At 52.3% G+C, this 13,180-nt stretch overlaps 1 protein-coding gene across 3 annotated transcripts; it reads right to left on the bottom strand.

The window, feature by feature from the left end:
- Window positions 1-3,261: 3,261 nt before the first annotated feature.
- CLNS1A (chloride nucleotide-sensitive channel 1A) lies at window positions 3,262-12,962 on the bottom strand. Of its 3 annotated transcripts, none has more exons than XM_032971928.2 (7): window positions 12,459-12,962; window positions 9,856-9,992; window positions 9,059-9,181; window positions 8,281-8,379; window positions 7,110-7,292; window positions 5,699-5,786; window positions 3,262-4,060 (listed from the first exon to the last, which is right to left on the bottom strand). In XM_032971928.2, exons 1-6 carry the CDS (start codon window positions 12,578-12,580, stop codon window positions 5,704-5,706), a joined length of 747 nt encoding a protein of 248 aa, XP_032827819.2. In that variant the 5' UTR covers window positions 12,581-12,962; the 3' UTR covers window positions 3,262-4,060; window positions 5,699-5,703. The 3 variants fall into 3 exon arrangements, with proteins under 3 accessions (XP_032827819.2, XP_032827818.2, XP_032827820.2); XM_032971927.2 differs by lacking the exon at window positions 3,262-4,060 and adding an exon at window positions 4,080-4,189 and having other exon boundaries at window positions 12,459-12,961; XM_032971929.2 differs by lacking the exon at window positions 3,262-4,060 and adding an exon at window positions 5,002-5,204.
- Between the last annotated feature and the right edge of the window lie 218 nt (window positions 12,963-13,180).

Below are 13,180 nucleotides of genomic sequence, written 5' to 3'. Positions count from 1 at the left end.
TCAATGTGCCTTCATCGCTTATGAAAATGGTTTACAAGCACATCGCAGTTTTTTTTTTATAAATTCACCGAACGTTTCGTTGCCATGTTATGTTGCCATGGAGTTGTGCCTTGGCTGGTGTGGCTTACAGATGTTAAAGGCCTTAAAGCAAGACCAAAGCCCTCTAACTTGTTTCATGTTATGTGTTATCACACTGTCCGCATTACAAGACACGATTTTCCCCCCACATTTTAAATCAAACGTTGGGGGGGTATCTTAATCATCCGGTGTGCGTCTGTACGAGAGCAGATTTGTGTAACTTTATTGACACCACGCACAAGTTTAGGGTGCGGCTTACTTTCCGAAGCGTCTCTATTCAGGACATTACAGCCGTGTGTTTTGTTACGGCACTGACGGTTTCCATGCACATTCGAAAATTTATCCTACACAGTATCCATGCTGCAGCCTGCACGTCGCCCCCCCCCCACCCCCATTCACAAGCACACGGCGAAATAAATTAACATTTTTGGCAAACTTTTTTTTAGTCGCAGCTGCTACAACAATTATACGTTTTAATATTAAGTTGCGAACACAAGAGCGAATTGAACTACAGTTTGTTGGGTTTTATTCAATGGGAAGATGTACATTTTAGCACGGACTGCAATCTTAATGCTCTTTGGTGTCTGATTAAAAAAAACTGCTTCACTTAAAAGTGAAAATTATTCTCAGAGTGATCCTCACTTCCAAAAGATCCCTGATGGCAAAAGGACAAAATATCTCCCAGATCTTATAGAGGGGAAAGTTGCTCTCAGGAGAAAGCAATCTCATCCTTTAAATCGGTGGTTAACGTTTACTGCAACTTTGCACCCCTTTGATTCTCAATCGTTAAACAAATTATGTCAATGGATACATAGGTGTTTGATGAAACAAAGTAGTTGTACTTACGTGCCCGTGCTTAATTTGTGTTTCGATGATTTACCTTCTAAAAATATCTGGCCACGTCTCGCACCCCCCCCCCCCCCGGGGGGTGCGCGTGCACCCCAGGTTAAGAACGACCTGCTTCGAAAGCTCACGGAACGGATCAAATGTGTGAATTCTGACCTATGAGTGGGTGCTGCGTGGGCCCAACAGTTGGCAGGAAAAAATACAATGAGCAGAACTCTGCCACGTGTCTCCACGGACAAATAAAACATATGCTCTAGTTCCAAAGACTTTTGGCTTCCTCGATCAATATTCAGCAGAATGTTTTGTTTTAAGTTTGTTGGAATTCCCTGGCGCCTCCGATTAGCACGTTCGGCCACCACGTAGGGTGCAAAAGAAGCTCAATATACAGCTCACAGGTTTGCGTAAGCAATCAAACTCTGGACGGGTCTGGACCTCCTGGGTCTCGACAGCAAGCGTGAGCACTGTTAAATAAAAGCCGCTGGGTTTAGGCAGACGTTATTGGCAACAGCACTGCACATAAACTACTGGGAGCCCGCGCTCTCGTATTTCCTTCGGGGGGTTTCATTAGCACACGACGCGCTTGCCAAGCAAGTCGCACGTGACTTTGCGTAACCGAGCAAACTCCAGACTCGGCGCCACGACCCCCACGAAACGCGGGGGGGGGGGGGGGGGGGGCGGGGGCTGTTTTTTAACGCACGCAACCTGTGACGCGTCCGGCGATTAACACAAATCCGGCGACGACGCGCGAGGTCTTGTTTTCGTAATCAAACCGTGAACGACTCTCGTCGTTGTATCTTGTTCATCTGCTACACGGGCAAGTATCAGCAGGCCCCCTGTGAGCTGCGACTTCGCTCGGCGTTGTCGGGGCATCGTGACGATTGCAGCATCCTTCCGCACGTTCCTCGGGAGTGTGAGAATGTACAGCCTCCCCCCCCCCCCCCCCCCCCCCGTTTTAAATTAAACTGCACTTTTGAAATGCCGTACGAGGCAACTCGTGAAAGAATTGCGCAACACGCAAGCGTGTGGCTGGTGCGTTGGCACACGCCTTGGGGTCAGATTGATAGCTCACACACGGTGGTAATAAAGGTGCAGCCAGCAACTGCTCGTGCACACTACTGTGGGGGTTGTTCGATGTGTTTCGTTTGCGAGTTATTATCAATGGTCCCTTCACACATTCATCATCAGCCATGATCAATCCACTGCTGCACAAAGGAAACCCCGAACCATCACCAACACACGTGGTGGTCCTGCCGTGCAACAATCCACATAAGCACCTGGACACGAACTCATTTAAATCGCTCCACCTCCACGGTGTACGACCTCACGTGGCGCCGTTCCCTCTCTTGTGGCTGCCCACAGGCGTTAGTATCGACCACCGTCCCATCGTTAAATAACCATCGAAGCGCTTCCAAAGCCGGTGAGCTGCCACCCTCCAAGCTTGTGTGCTTTCTGCAGCCATTACCCAAGATTCCTCTCGCATGCTGCCACACGCCAAGCCTGCATCGGTGTGACAAAATACGTGCCGCCCTCGTTATGTATATCGAACTTCTTTCGCACCGCGTGGGGGGGAAGGAAAAACTGCAGACAAAAAGCAGTTCTAAAGAATCTAGATTTTAAAGTGCACTGCTCCAGTGGATTCCGAATTTCGGAAGAACGTTCCAGACGGCCGCAGAAGCACATCTGAAAGCGCTCTATGCGGTGACCATCTTTGTTCGATGGTTAGCCAAAAGCCGCTGCTGCGAGGTTTACCAGGGTTCGCTTGCCGTGCACGAAGAGCGCAGGGTGTAAATCTGTAATCGGCACGCTGCTAATCTCGATCCTCTGCGGAATGTATTTGCGTACGGTTTTGAATCCATTTCATTGAGCCCCCCCCCACCCTCTAACACCCAGCGGCGTCGCTCCAGTGAGAGCGGCGCAGAGACTTCACCGGGGCAAAGTTCAATGTCCCCCAACAACATCAGGGTCCAGTTTACATTCAGCAAAACAACATGACCACCACCCCCCACTAGCCCTGCTACCACCCCCACTCCTCCCACTGTCAACAATGCCACCTCTATTACCACCACCCCCACTACTCCCACTGTCACCACTACTACCACCATTACCACCACTGCCATGACTGCCACCATTACCCCCACTGCCAACAACACTACCGCCCGCCCACCCCCACTACTGCCATCACTCGCACTACCACCACTATTCCTACCACCTACTACCCACACCCCCACTATCACCCCTACCAGCCACACCCACGTCACGAAATGGAGTAAACGTCGCAGCTACAGTGCCTCCTGCTGATCTACGCGAGCATTCGTGAAAATCTGACAAAGCGCCGGCTCTCGTACAAAATAGACCCCTTTATTACCCTCGTAAGGAAACACAAAAACTTACATTGACATCTGTCGGGGTTCACGGCAAAAGTGAGGCTGGGAGCAAGAGTTCGCAGCGGGCAAGAGCACGGACCCGCAGGGAAGGTTTTAACGCACACGCGCGCACTCACACGCGCACAAACGTCTCCGATTAGCACGCTTGCCTACTACCGTGCGAGAGAAGTTATACACGCACAACTAACCGCTCGGTCGCAAGCCAATGCTGTTTAACCGGCGAACCACAATATCAAACAGCGCGTGTAGAACACGTCTGAAAAAAAAACTACACCACACACAGTTCTACCGGTCGACGGCGTACATTACTCCACGCGAGATCAATCCTCGGGCGGCAACGTGGGCTCAGACGCGCCTCGCTGTTCCTCCCTCTTTGTTGCGTCACGAATCTGTCGCATTCGACTTGGGGGGGGGTGCTCGTGAATCCGGTCCACACCTTTCCACGACAGCCCAATTCGCTTCGCAACGTTGCTGCCCGACAGCGCAGCCGACGCACGATGCTTTTCCCGGATTGGCCGAGCGCAAAAAAAAATTATCCTGGCCAGAACATTTAGCGTTTTTTTTTTGCACGAGCCTTTCGGTGAAGGCGTAGGAGGACGGGGAGGGCGGTGAATGGGCGAAAGTTTAAATCCCCCCCCCCCCCCCCACCGCGGAAACCGCGAACGGACGACGGCGACGCTTCACTTGCAACCCACGTGCCGTTGGGACGACGCTCAGCGGTGGCGAGGCCCGAGACGGCAGTAGTGGAAGAACTGACGGGCACGGGGAGTCACACGAGGATGTCCAGTCGGGGGGGGGGGGGGAGAGAGAGGGGAGTGGGGGGCGTGGTCGGTTCGTGTGGCGCAAGTATCGCCAGGCAGAAGCCGAGACTTGAAAACCACCTGCCAACGGCAAAGCACCAAAATAAACATCGATGTCGATGGACACTGCATGGAGAGATCAGGTCACCACCAAATGTAACGAAAGAGAGGCACGCCTCACACGCACCCCCCCCAACCCCCCACTGATCTGTTGGAGGCAAAAGCACAGTGGGAAGACTGCGTCGCAAAGTGGCGCAACTGGGATTAGATGAAGCGGAAGCTCCCATAGCCCCAATAAACCGATCCCGAGAATCTGGGGTGATAAACCAGGGACAGCCAGAGTCTCCAACACCAAATTGCCAACACCACAAAAGAGCCTCCTTGCTGTTTCAACTTTCCCCATGATCCACTGGACCCTGTGCTGAACCGCATCAGGGCATCAGATGCGGAGATCTCCTCCGGAGCGGTCGCGTCAATCCATGGAGCATAACGGCACTGCAATCCGTGTCTATGGGTGTCTGTGCGAGTCTGTGGGTCTCTATTTGTGTCTGTGGTGGGTCTCAGTACAAGTCTATGGGTGTCTGTGCGAGTCTGTGGGTCTCTATTTGTGTTTGTGGTGGGTCTCAGTACAAGTCTGTGGGTGTCTATGTGAGGCTGTGGGTCTCTATTCGGGTCTGTGGTGGGTCTCAGTACGAGTCGATGGGCGTCTGTGCGTCTCTACGGATCTCCACACAAGTCGCACAGTAACGCCACCGGCCGCTTCGACCAACTGGCCGGCAGCGCCGTTCACTAGCTCACCTGGCCAACCCCCGAAAGTGAACAGAGGAAACGTGACAGATCAACTCCCTGCCCCTTCTTCCCGCCACCTTGGAAAAAAAAGTAAGACTCCAAAGACCAGCCTGGCAATTTTAATATGAACACAACTGGCTACGGCATTATCTCACTGAACTTTTATGTTTTGATCCTTGAGCGGACACAATGCATTTGTGAATATTTGTATCCAGGGCAGATATTAGAAGGCGGACTGGGATCAAAAGATTGAATGAAGAGGGGACAAGAACTGAAAGTGATGATGAAAAGGAGCGAGCCGATGTGCCTGAAAAAAAGAAAAATTCCAAATCAGCGCACGCCACCAGCTGTGACGTGGGTCACCACACACACATGCACGGACGAACGCTGACAACGAAAACGGAACAAAAGCTGAAAATGCAGCAAAGAAGCATGGAGAGGTGCATGCTGGGATTTACACTCAAGAGGCAGACAGAGGAATACACGGATCACGGAACAAAACACAAGCCGGAGACGTCGCACAGAGAGACAATTTAGGAAAGCAAATCCGACTCGATGCAGGACGCGTCGCCGAACGAGATGACGGCCAACGTGCGAGTCTAGAGACGAGAATGGCAGCCAAAGGAGAGAACGTGCCCCAACACGACAAAACCGCGGGGGAGGAGCGGAGACACCAGCTCGTGCGCAGCACTGGACCGTGAGGAACGGCCCACGGCGCGGGGAGACATTCATCCAGCAGTGGATAGGCAATGGCCGACGATGACAATGACGCCATCTCCGAGGCTCGGAGGCTGCACTCACCGCCGCTAGACGTCATCGTCGGCGTCGTCGAATTGCCCGGTCTCTCCGTACGGGGGGATCTGTGACGTTGCATCAACTTCCATGCCATCTGATGGGCACCATGGTGGGTGGTGGGGGGGGAGGGAACACAAGCACACTCCGTCAACTCCACTCATCCGGTCGTCACAGTCACAAGGAATCGCGCTAAGCAAGTGGAGCCAGGCTCTCCAGATTTCTGCATCGCTCGAGCGATCGAACAGCAAGCAAATAGTAGGGGGGAGAAATGGCAGGTGATGGGCTGAGCTTAGTGACGCCATTGACCCACGTACAGACCATGCCTTTTGGGAGGGCTCCTGCCACTGAGGCAGGATCGTCAGCCCAATGGAAAAAAGCTGCCAATTTTAAAGGGGCCCCGAAATAAATGACAACAAATGAACTTGATTTGAAGCTTTGGTGACTGCAGGAATTCAGACTCTTTAGTTCTTTCAGTAAAGTCTCGTAGATAAATAAGCAATCTTAAATATTAAATAATTATTAAATAATTACTATTTTTATACGTGAATTTACCAAAAGAACCAAAGAGTATAGAACATATTAACTGTCTAAACTCTAGCCAGACATTAAACATGTATCCAGTGCTCCGGATAAGCTGCAATTAAGCAGTGCTAGTGGAGCACATATAGATATATATCACCTTGTATTACCAGCGGAAGGTAATCGGGTGGCTGCGTGTCGTGCAAATCACTTTATTGAGAAAAGCCAGCTGCCTACATCACCCCCCGCTGGCAGACTCTAGCGCCCCCCAAGCAGGCAGATTGCCAACACAGGGGGGCAGCTGCCACAGGGGGTCACCCCCCTACAACAAGGCACTGGAATGGATGGATGGATGCAAAGGGAAGCGACGGAATCATGATGATTTGATTTTGACAAAGAAGGCCCGAGACGCTGGGGCGTCGCAAGAGCACCTCAAGCGCGACGAGAGAATTACATCGCGTCTCATCTCGAAAAACACTTTAAAGGGCACCCCCAGCGGAAGCTGTACATGTGCAGCACAAGGTCACTTCAGCACCTCACCTGCAAGTGTCTGCTAGAAGGGGGACAACGATTGCTATGGATAATTTGCGTTGTCCTTTTTAAAATTTGGTAAACTTGGACCATCACGCGGTTTTGAAATGCCAGGGGATTTTTTTTTGTTACGTTCACCCTGAGCGAAGTATTATCGTTAACACACCCGCAGTATTAACCAGGGCAGCCTGCCGGATGCGAACCGCAAATCTCTGCAACAGGTTGCTAACACTCTGCCATCACAAGGCGCAGCCAGTTGCCAGGGGGTGGGGGTCGCCAGGGGGTGGGGGATGACCTTGTGCCGCACACAGACAGCTGCCACGTCGGCGGTAGTGGTGGGTCCCCTTGGCGAGCCTCCGTCTCTCACCGTCAGGCTCGGTGCCGTTGCGTTCGCGTACGCCGCCCATGCCAAAGGAGAGCGCCCGGGACGACGCGTCGGCCAGGAGGCCGTCGAGGTGCGCCAACGTGGCGCGGCCCGTGCTCGTCAGCATCCCCAGCCCCTCCTGGTCCCCGTACCAGCGCTGGTGCCCCCCATTGCCCGTGTCCCCCTCTGCGGCGCAAGCGAAGGCAAGCGGAGAGAAGCGATCGGTGACGGTTAGAGAGAGGTTGGAAAAAGGTGTATTATTATTATTGGTACTGCTAAGATTGTTTACCTGGAAGAGCCTCGCCGAGTCTCAAGGCTCATTTTCAGGAGGGTGCTACCTAATTTTCGCAGTAGGGGGCGATGTTGCTGCTGCTGTGTTTGATACCAACTGATTCGCCGGTAATTTATCAGCATTGGGATGTTTGGCCAATACCAGTTGCAATGATTTGTTTTTACTATGCGAGAACCCAGAGGAAACCCATGCAGTACAGGGGTAGATTGTACAAACTCCGCAAAAAAAGGCACCCGTGTTGGGAATCGAACTCAGGTTCTTTATGCTGCACGGCACTTGTGCTACCGCTGCACCACCCTACCATCCTCAAGTCGCGATACGAGCTGTACATCGTTAAAGAATTGTAAAGAATTGCAAACATAGAAAGCAGGGTTCTGCAACTGGCAGCACTTGGCTGGATGTCAGTGAGAGGGCGAGTGAGTGGGTGAGCAAATGGATGGGTGTGTGATTGAGTGGGTTCTTGAGTGTGCGAGTTGGTGGGTGAGTGAATGGATGAGTGAGTGAGCGGTTTCATAAGTACGAGAGTGGATCGTTGATTCAAAGTGAGTGGGTTAGCAAGTGAGTGGGTTAGCGAGTGGGTGGGTGAGCGACAGAGTGAATGGATAAGTGAGCAGTTTAGTGAGAGTATGTATGTTTGTAGAACTTATTTCGCACCGCATAGTCAACCGTGCTAATTGGAGGTGCGGATGGATGGGCAAGTGGGTGAGTGGGTGGGTAGGTAACAAGTTAAGATATTAAGTAAGCGAAAGTGAGTAGATGGGACAGGCGAGTAATTAGGTTCTTGAGTGGTTAAGATAGTGAGAGTGTGAGTGAGCAAGTGAGAGAGTAAGTATATGGATGGATGAGTGAGTGACCGGGTGAGCTAGCGAGTGCATTTAAGACCTCCAACGTCGTCGTCGTAAATGTCATCCTCTGAAAGAACCTCGTCTAGGTCAGGATGGAGGGCTTGGCATTCGCACATGGCGGTGAACAGCGCCTCCACTGTAGAAACATCGTCAACACCATCAACACCACTTCTACCAACACCATCCTCAATGTCCCCGCTCACATCATCATCAGCACCACCTACATCAAGGCCATCAACAAGTCAGCACCACCACTATCAACTCTGTCATTACCAACACCACAATTAACACGAGGATCAGCACCACATCACTCTCTTCTCTAGGGAGACCACCATCACCAACAGTCCTTAATATCACCACAAGCAACGCTGCATAATTGATTTCTGGGTCGGATCACAGAAGTAAAATTGTTAAACGAAATGCCCCACACGTTACATTTACATCCAAAAGTGTTAATACCACCGCTGTCGACACCAACACCACCGCCATCGACAACGTAAAAAAAGGCTTCAACCAGCACCAGTGCCTAAGTCACGTTAACAACAAAGAGCCATTACTGTGTTTAATAACCACGCAAACGGATTACGGGCAGTCGATAGGCAAGAGATTGACGGCGTACCTAACGGATTGATCACAACTGTGTAATTCATAATGAACAGCAATCACAATGAAATTATAATTTCAGCAAATAATGCCATTGCCGCTGCTGTTGAACCATTGTGACCATAACCGGACCCCCAGGTGTGGTACTGCACCCCAGGCGTGGAACTGCACGTACTAACGGAGCTAAACCGCCACGCGGTCACGGGACGTACGTGAGGACGAGTCTCTGGGGACAAAGCGGAGCTCTGTGATGGGGTCGTCGTCGTCGTCATCATCATCGTCGTCTTCCTCCTCCTCTTCGTCGCCCTTCGCCCCGTCGCCCGCAGAATCCTCAGCTGTGTTCGCAAACGAGAGCCAGGGCGACAGAGCGCCGAACAGCGCCGTTGGATTAACGAGGAACTGAAAGTGTAATAATATATATGTATGACAAACAATCTCAATTTATCTCAAATTGGCCCTGGCGGCAAACTTTTCCTGCCGTGTTGCTCCACGGCGCGGTTGCCGTCCATTTCCCGCAACGACAAAGACCCCCCTGTATAGCTTTAATAGGTACACGAGGGGGTGAGCGGCCAGCGCCACACCTTTGTCTCCCCAGGGGAAATGTTTATACACCGCATCGGCTGAGTCGACCTAGGGGAGGCCCAGGATCGGTTCAGATTTATAGTGGCAAGCGTTAGCCATAAGCGGGAATCGAACTCGGTAGTCGCCAGGTTCGTAGCGCAGCACGCTAACCACTACCCTACCGCTCCCCAAACACAAACTGTTGCACACACACTGTTATTCGCTCAATATTCATTGCTTATCTGCGACTTGCAGATGACAGTGAGGCAGTGGTCGCCCAGCCGTTCGTTCTCTCCATTAATTTTTGTGTTTATTTTGCCTGCTCTCTAGGCAAGGCCACTCCTCAGATAAAAAAAAACAAGATTTGACGACTCCGGAAAGCAAGAGGTGGTGGGGGGGGGGTGGGAGGCACGCGGCCCCGCTGCCCTGCTCGTGTCGTCACGCTCACCACGCAGCTTGCCGTTGAGCATCACGTAGAGGTGGTGCTGCGGGAAGGTGTTGGGGTCACGGGACACGGCGTGGAGGCTCACGCGAGGGTACTCCACCGACACGCCGCGGCCCTGCGCATCGCGCCATGCCAGCCGACTGTGGAAACGATGCGGAGCGTCAACGCACAGAGACAAAGAATCCACGCCGCGTAGCCTCGCTGCGAGCGAACACCTTTATGTGAAGGTCGGAACGGCACACCGAGAGGGGGTGTGATGTGGCCGGCGCCGTGCCCGGCTATGTATGTAGAACTTCTTTCGCACCGCACGTAGCCAACCGTGCTCATCGGAGGTGCGGCTACCCTTGGCTTAACAGCGATGTCCTTTTTAACAAACCGCACCAAGGGGCCATCCACATTGAGTGCGTACGCATGGAGGGGGGGGTTAACCCAAATGCGTACGCTTGCGTAAGGGGGGTCGACTGACAATGTACGTACGCATAGGATACGGGGGTGGGGGGGGGCGGTAAAGCCTCGATAATAATTTGTATACATTGGCCTTCAAATTAGTTAGATAGTCCGGCGGTGGACTGTTTGCTTGAACACGTTAATATAATTAATCTTTCATGGTTTTATAAGATTCGGGGGGGGGGGGGGGGGTGCGTCAAGCGTACGTACGCAGGTGGGGGGTGTAAAAAGTACGCGTGCGTACAGGGAGGGGTGTAGGGGTCAAGTTTTGGCAGATTTTTGCGTACCTACTAAATGGATGCCCCCCCCCCCCACCAAGTGTTCGTTTTAAAGCTGAGTCGACGTAGAAGAGGCGCCCAGTACCGGTTCAGATATTCGTCATTGATGTTGGATGTGAGCGGGAATCCAACGCAGTTCGCAGCGATTGTAGCGCATTGTTTACAGGGCAATACACTACCCAATCACTGCGCCACCGCTCCTCACACGGCCATCTCGCACACACGTGCGCTGGCCATTACAGCTGAGCTACCCTGTTATTTAAATAATTATCGATGCCTCCACCGATTCAATTATAGGTTCGATTACACGGCTAACCCGGATAAACACGTACATTGCTGCAGGGTGGGGAGGCATGGGAGGCCTCTGTACAACGAAGAGCTCATTTCCCATTTAAATCCCCGAGTTTTAAAAGAAACGTTTACTCAGAGCCATTACACCACCTCGAGGGAATGGGCCCCCAGAAGAACTGCACTCTAATTCGGAAGCTACCTTGCTCCATCCCAAACGACGCCACCACCCATTTTACTGGAAGTGTTCATCGCCCGTCCAACTAAACTAAAATAATCCCACGGATGCAATTTATACAAGTGTAGTGAAAACACAAATGTAACGTTTGTGTACGGTCAATGGTGACCTGGCTATGACCATCGCCTTGCAAGACTTGAGAAGCCACTTTAATTACGGGCATAACCCGGATTCGAACCCAGGTTCTCAGCAATGAGACCCACACCCCGTACCACCACCATCTCCCTAATCGTAACTTTAAACACTCACTCCCCACCCCCATTACACAGACAACAACAGACTCTTTGGATAGCCATGGACTCAAAATTCTGGGTTATGCATCTTCCATCTCAGAGAATGTGGTATCTTTGGCTGTGCCTTCTTCAGGTTAAGATGTGCACATCATGCTTAACATCAATCATCATAAACACTAACATCATCACCATTCCCATCACGATCATCACAATCATTAACACCACCATTATGATCACTTCATTACCATCATAACCATAATCATCACCATTATCGTAATCACAACTATCATCCATCATGACTACGATTCGTAACACCATAGTCATATTACCGTCATGATGTCAACACCACAATCATCACCACGACCAACACTATTTAAACTAAACTGTAAACTATTTATTTTATTTTATCAGTTAAGGCTCACTGAGCTATTCAGCTCTTTTTCAGAAGCGACCTGGCCACAAATGATAGCCCAATTCAGTGGCTTATCACGCGGAAATGTACAGAAACCAAAACACTGAACGCACGTTGTTGATTCTAAAAAGTGGAGAGAAATAGGAGGACCCCCAGAAAAATCCACGCGGCCACGAAGACAAAAAGACAGCAGTGGTCAGGGTCGGGTTCGCACCCACGACCAGGCGAGGTAGTTTACATCTCATAGCCACCGCGAAGTTATAAACATTATCAACATTAACGTTACAAATCAAAAAACACTATGACCACCATCATTATCACCGATTCACAATAATTGCCACCACCAAAGACAAAGATCCCCCCGTATAGCCTCAACAGACTATAGGGGCAAGTGCAGTTACCGAGCGCCTACGAAGGCCGGCACGGCACACGAGGGGGTGAGTGGCCAGCACCACGCCCGACCGCCTTTGTCTCCCCCAGTGACGACGTTTACACACCGCACAAAGGTACTAATTTGAGGCTGGGTCAACCTAGGTGAGGAGGTCCAGGACCGGTTCAGATGATCGTCACTGGTGGCGTTGGCCGCGAGCGGGAACCGAACTCGGTTCGCCGGGTTCGTAGCGCTGCTCGCTAACCCGCTACTCACCACCGCCACTCACCACCACCATCATCACAATAAGAGATTGGCCATCACCAGGATCATCCCTCACCTCTCAGCCACGCACAAGACGCCGCTGCCCGCGTCTTCTCCGTTCACGAACAGCGACATCGCCGATTCCTGGTGCTTCACGCCGTCGTCCGGCAGAGCCACCTCGCTCAGCATCAGCACCATCGCACAACGAGTGAGCAACTAATTGCGTTTCGTTGCAGACGAAACTCAACAATTAGCACTTTGAAGTTAGCAGCAGCAGCGGCGGCGGCGAGTCGCGCGCCGTACAACCGCTCGCTAACTCCGCGACCAATAATAAAAAAAAGTGTGTGTATATCTAAACGTGGAGCTGCCAAATTGTAATCGCTCTTGGGCGTCAATAGGATCTAAAAGAACAGCGGTTGTTCTAATTGCGAGAGGGGATCGGTGTGTTTAAAATCGAGGTTTAAATGTCGAGAGGCGCGCGCGCGACAAGAAGCGACCGCGTTTTAGCGCCAAAGCCGCCGGAACTAGCGAGGCCGCACGCGTCACGTGGTCGAGATTCTTGGGGTTCAACCCGGAACTGTGCACGTGGGGGGCGTGGGGGCGGGGCGCCCGCGTGGGGGCGGGGGCGCCCGCGTGGGGGAGGGGCGCCCGCGTGGGGGAGGGGCGCCCGCGTGTGGGCGGGGCGCCCGCGTGTGGGCGGGGCGCCCGCGTGTGGGCGGGGCGCCCGCGTGTGGGCGGGGCGCCCGCGTGTGGGCGGGGCGCCCGCGTGGGGGAGGGGCGCCCACGTGTGGGCGGGGC

This window comes from Petromyzon marinus, chromosome 47 (genome assembly GCF_048934315.1).
Source record: "Petromyzon marinus isolate PM22_M1 ecotype Great Lakes invasive population chromosome 47, UKy_Petmar_22M1.pri1.0, whole genome shotgun sequence".
NCBI lineage: Eukaryota > Metazoa > Chordata > Hyperoartia > Petromyzontiformes > Petromyzontidae > Petromyzon > Petromyzon marinus.
Note: the sequence above shows the minus strand (reverse complement) of the source record. Positions and strands in the feature narration are given on the sequence as shown.

What these genes read in the sequence shown, in the direction of transcription:
- CLNS1A (XM_032971928.2), bottom strand. Translation starts at nt 12,580, where the DNA reads ATGGTGCTGATGCTGAGCGAGGTGGCTCTGCCGGACGACGGCGTGAAG. An exon ending in GTCTTGTGCGTGGCTGAGAG is followed by an intron (nt 9,993 to 12,458) that starts GTGAGGGATGAT and finishes TCGTTTCCACAG; the next exon opens with TCGGCTGGCATGGCGCGATG. An exon ending in TTACGACGACGACGTTGGAG is followed by an intron (nt 7,293 to 8,280) that starts GTCTTAAATGCA and finishes CTTGCGCCGCAG; the next exon opens with AGGGGGACACGGGCAATGGG.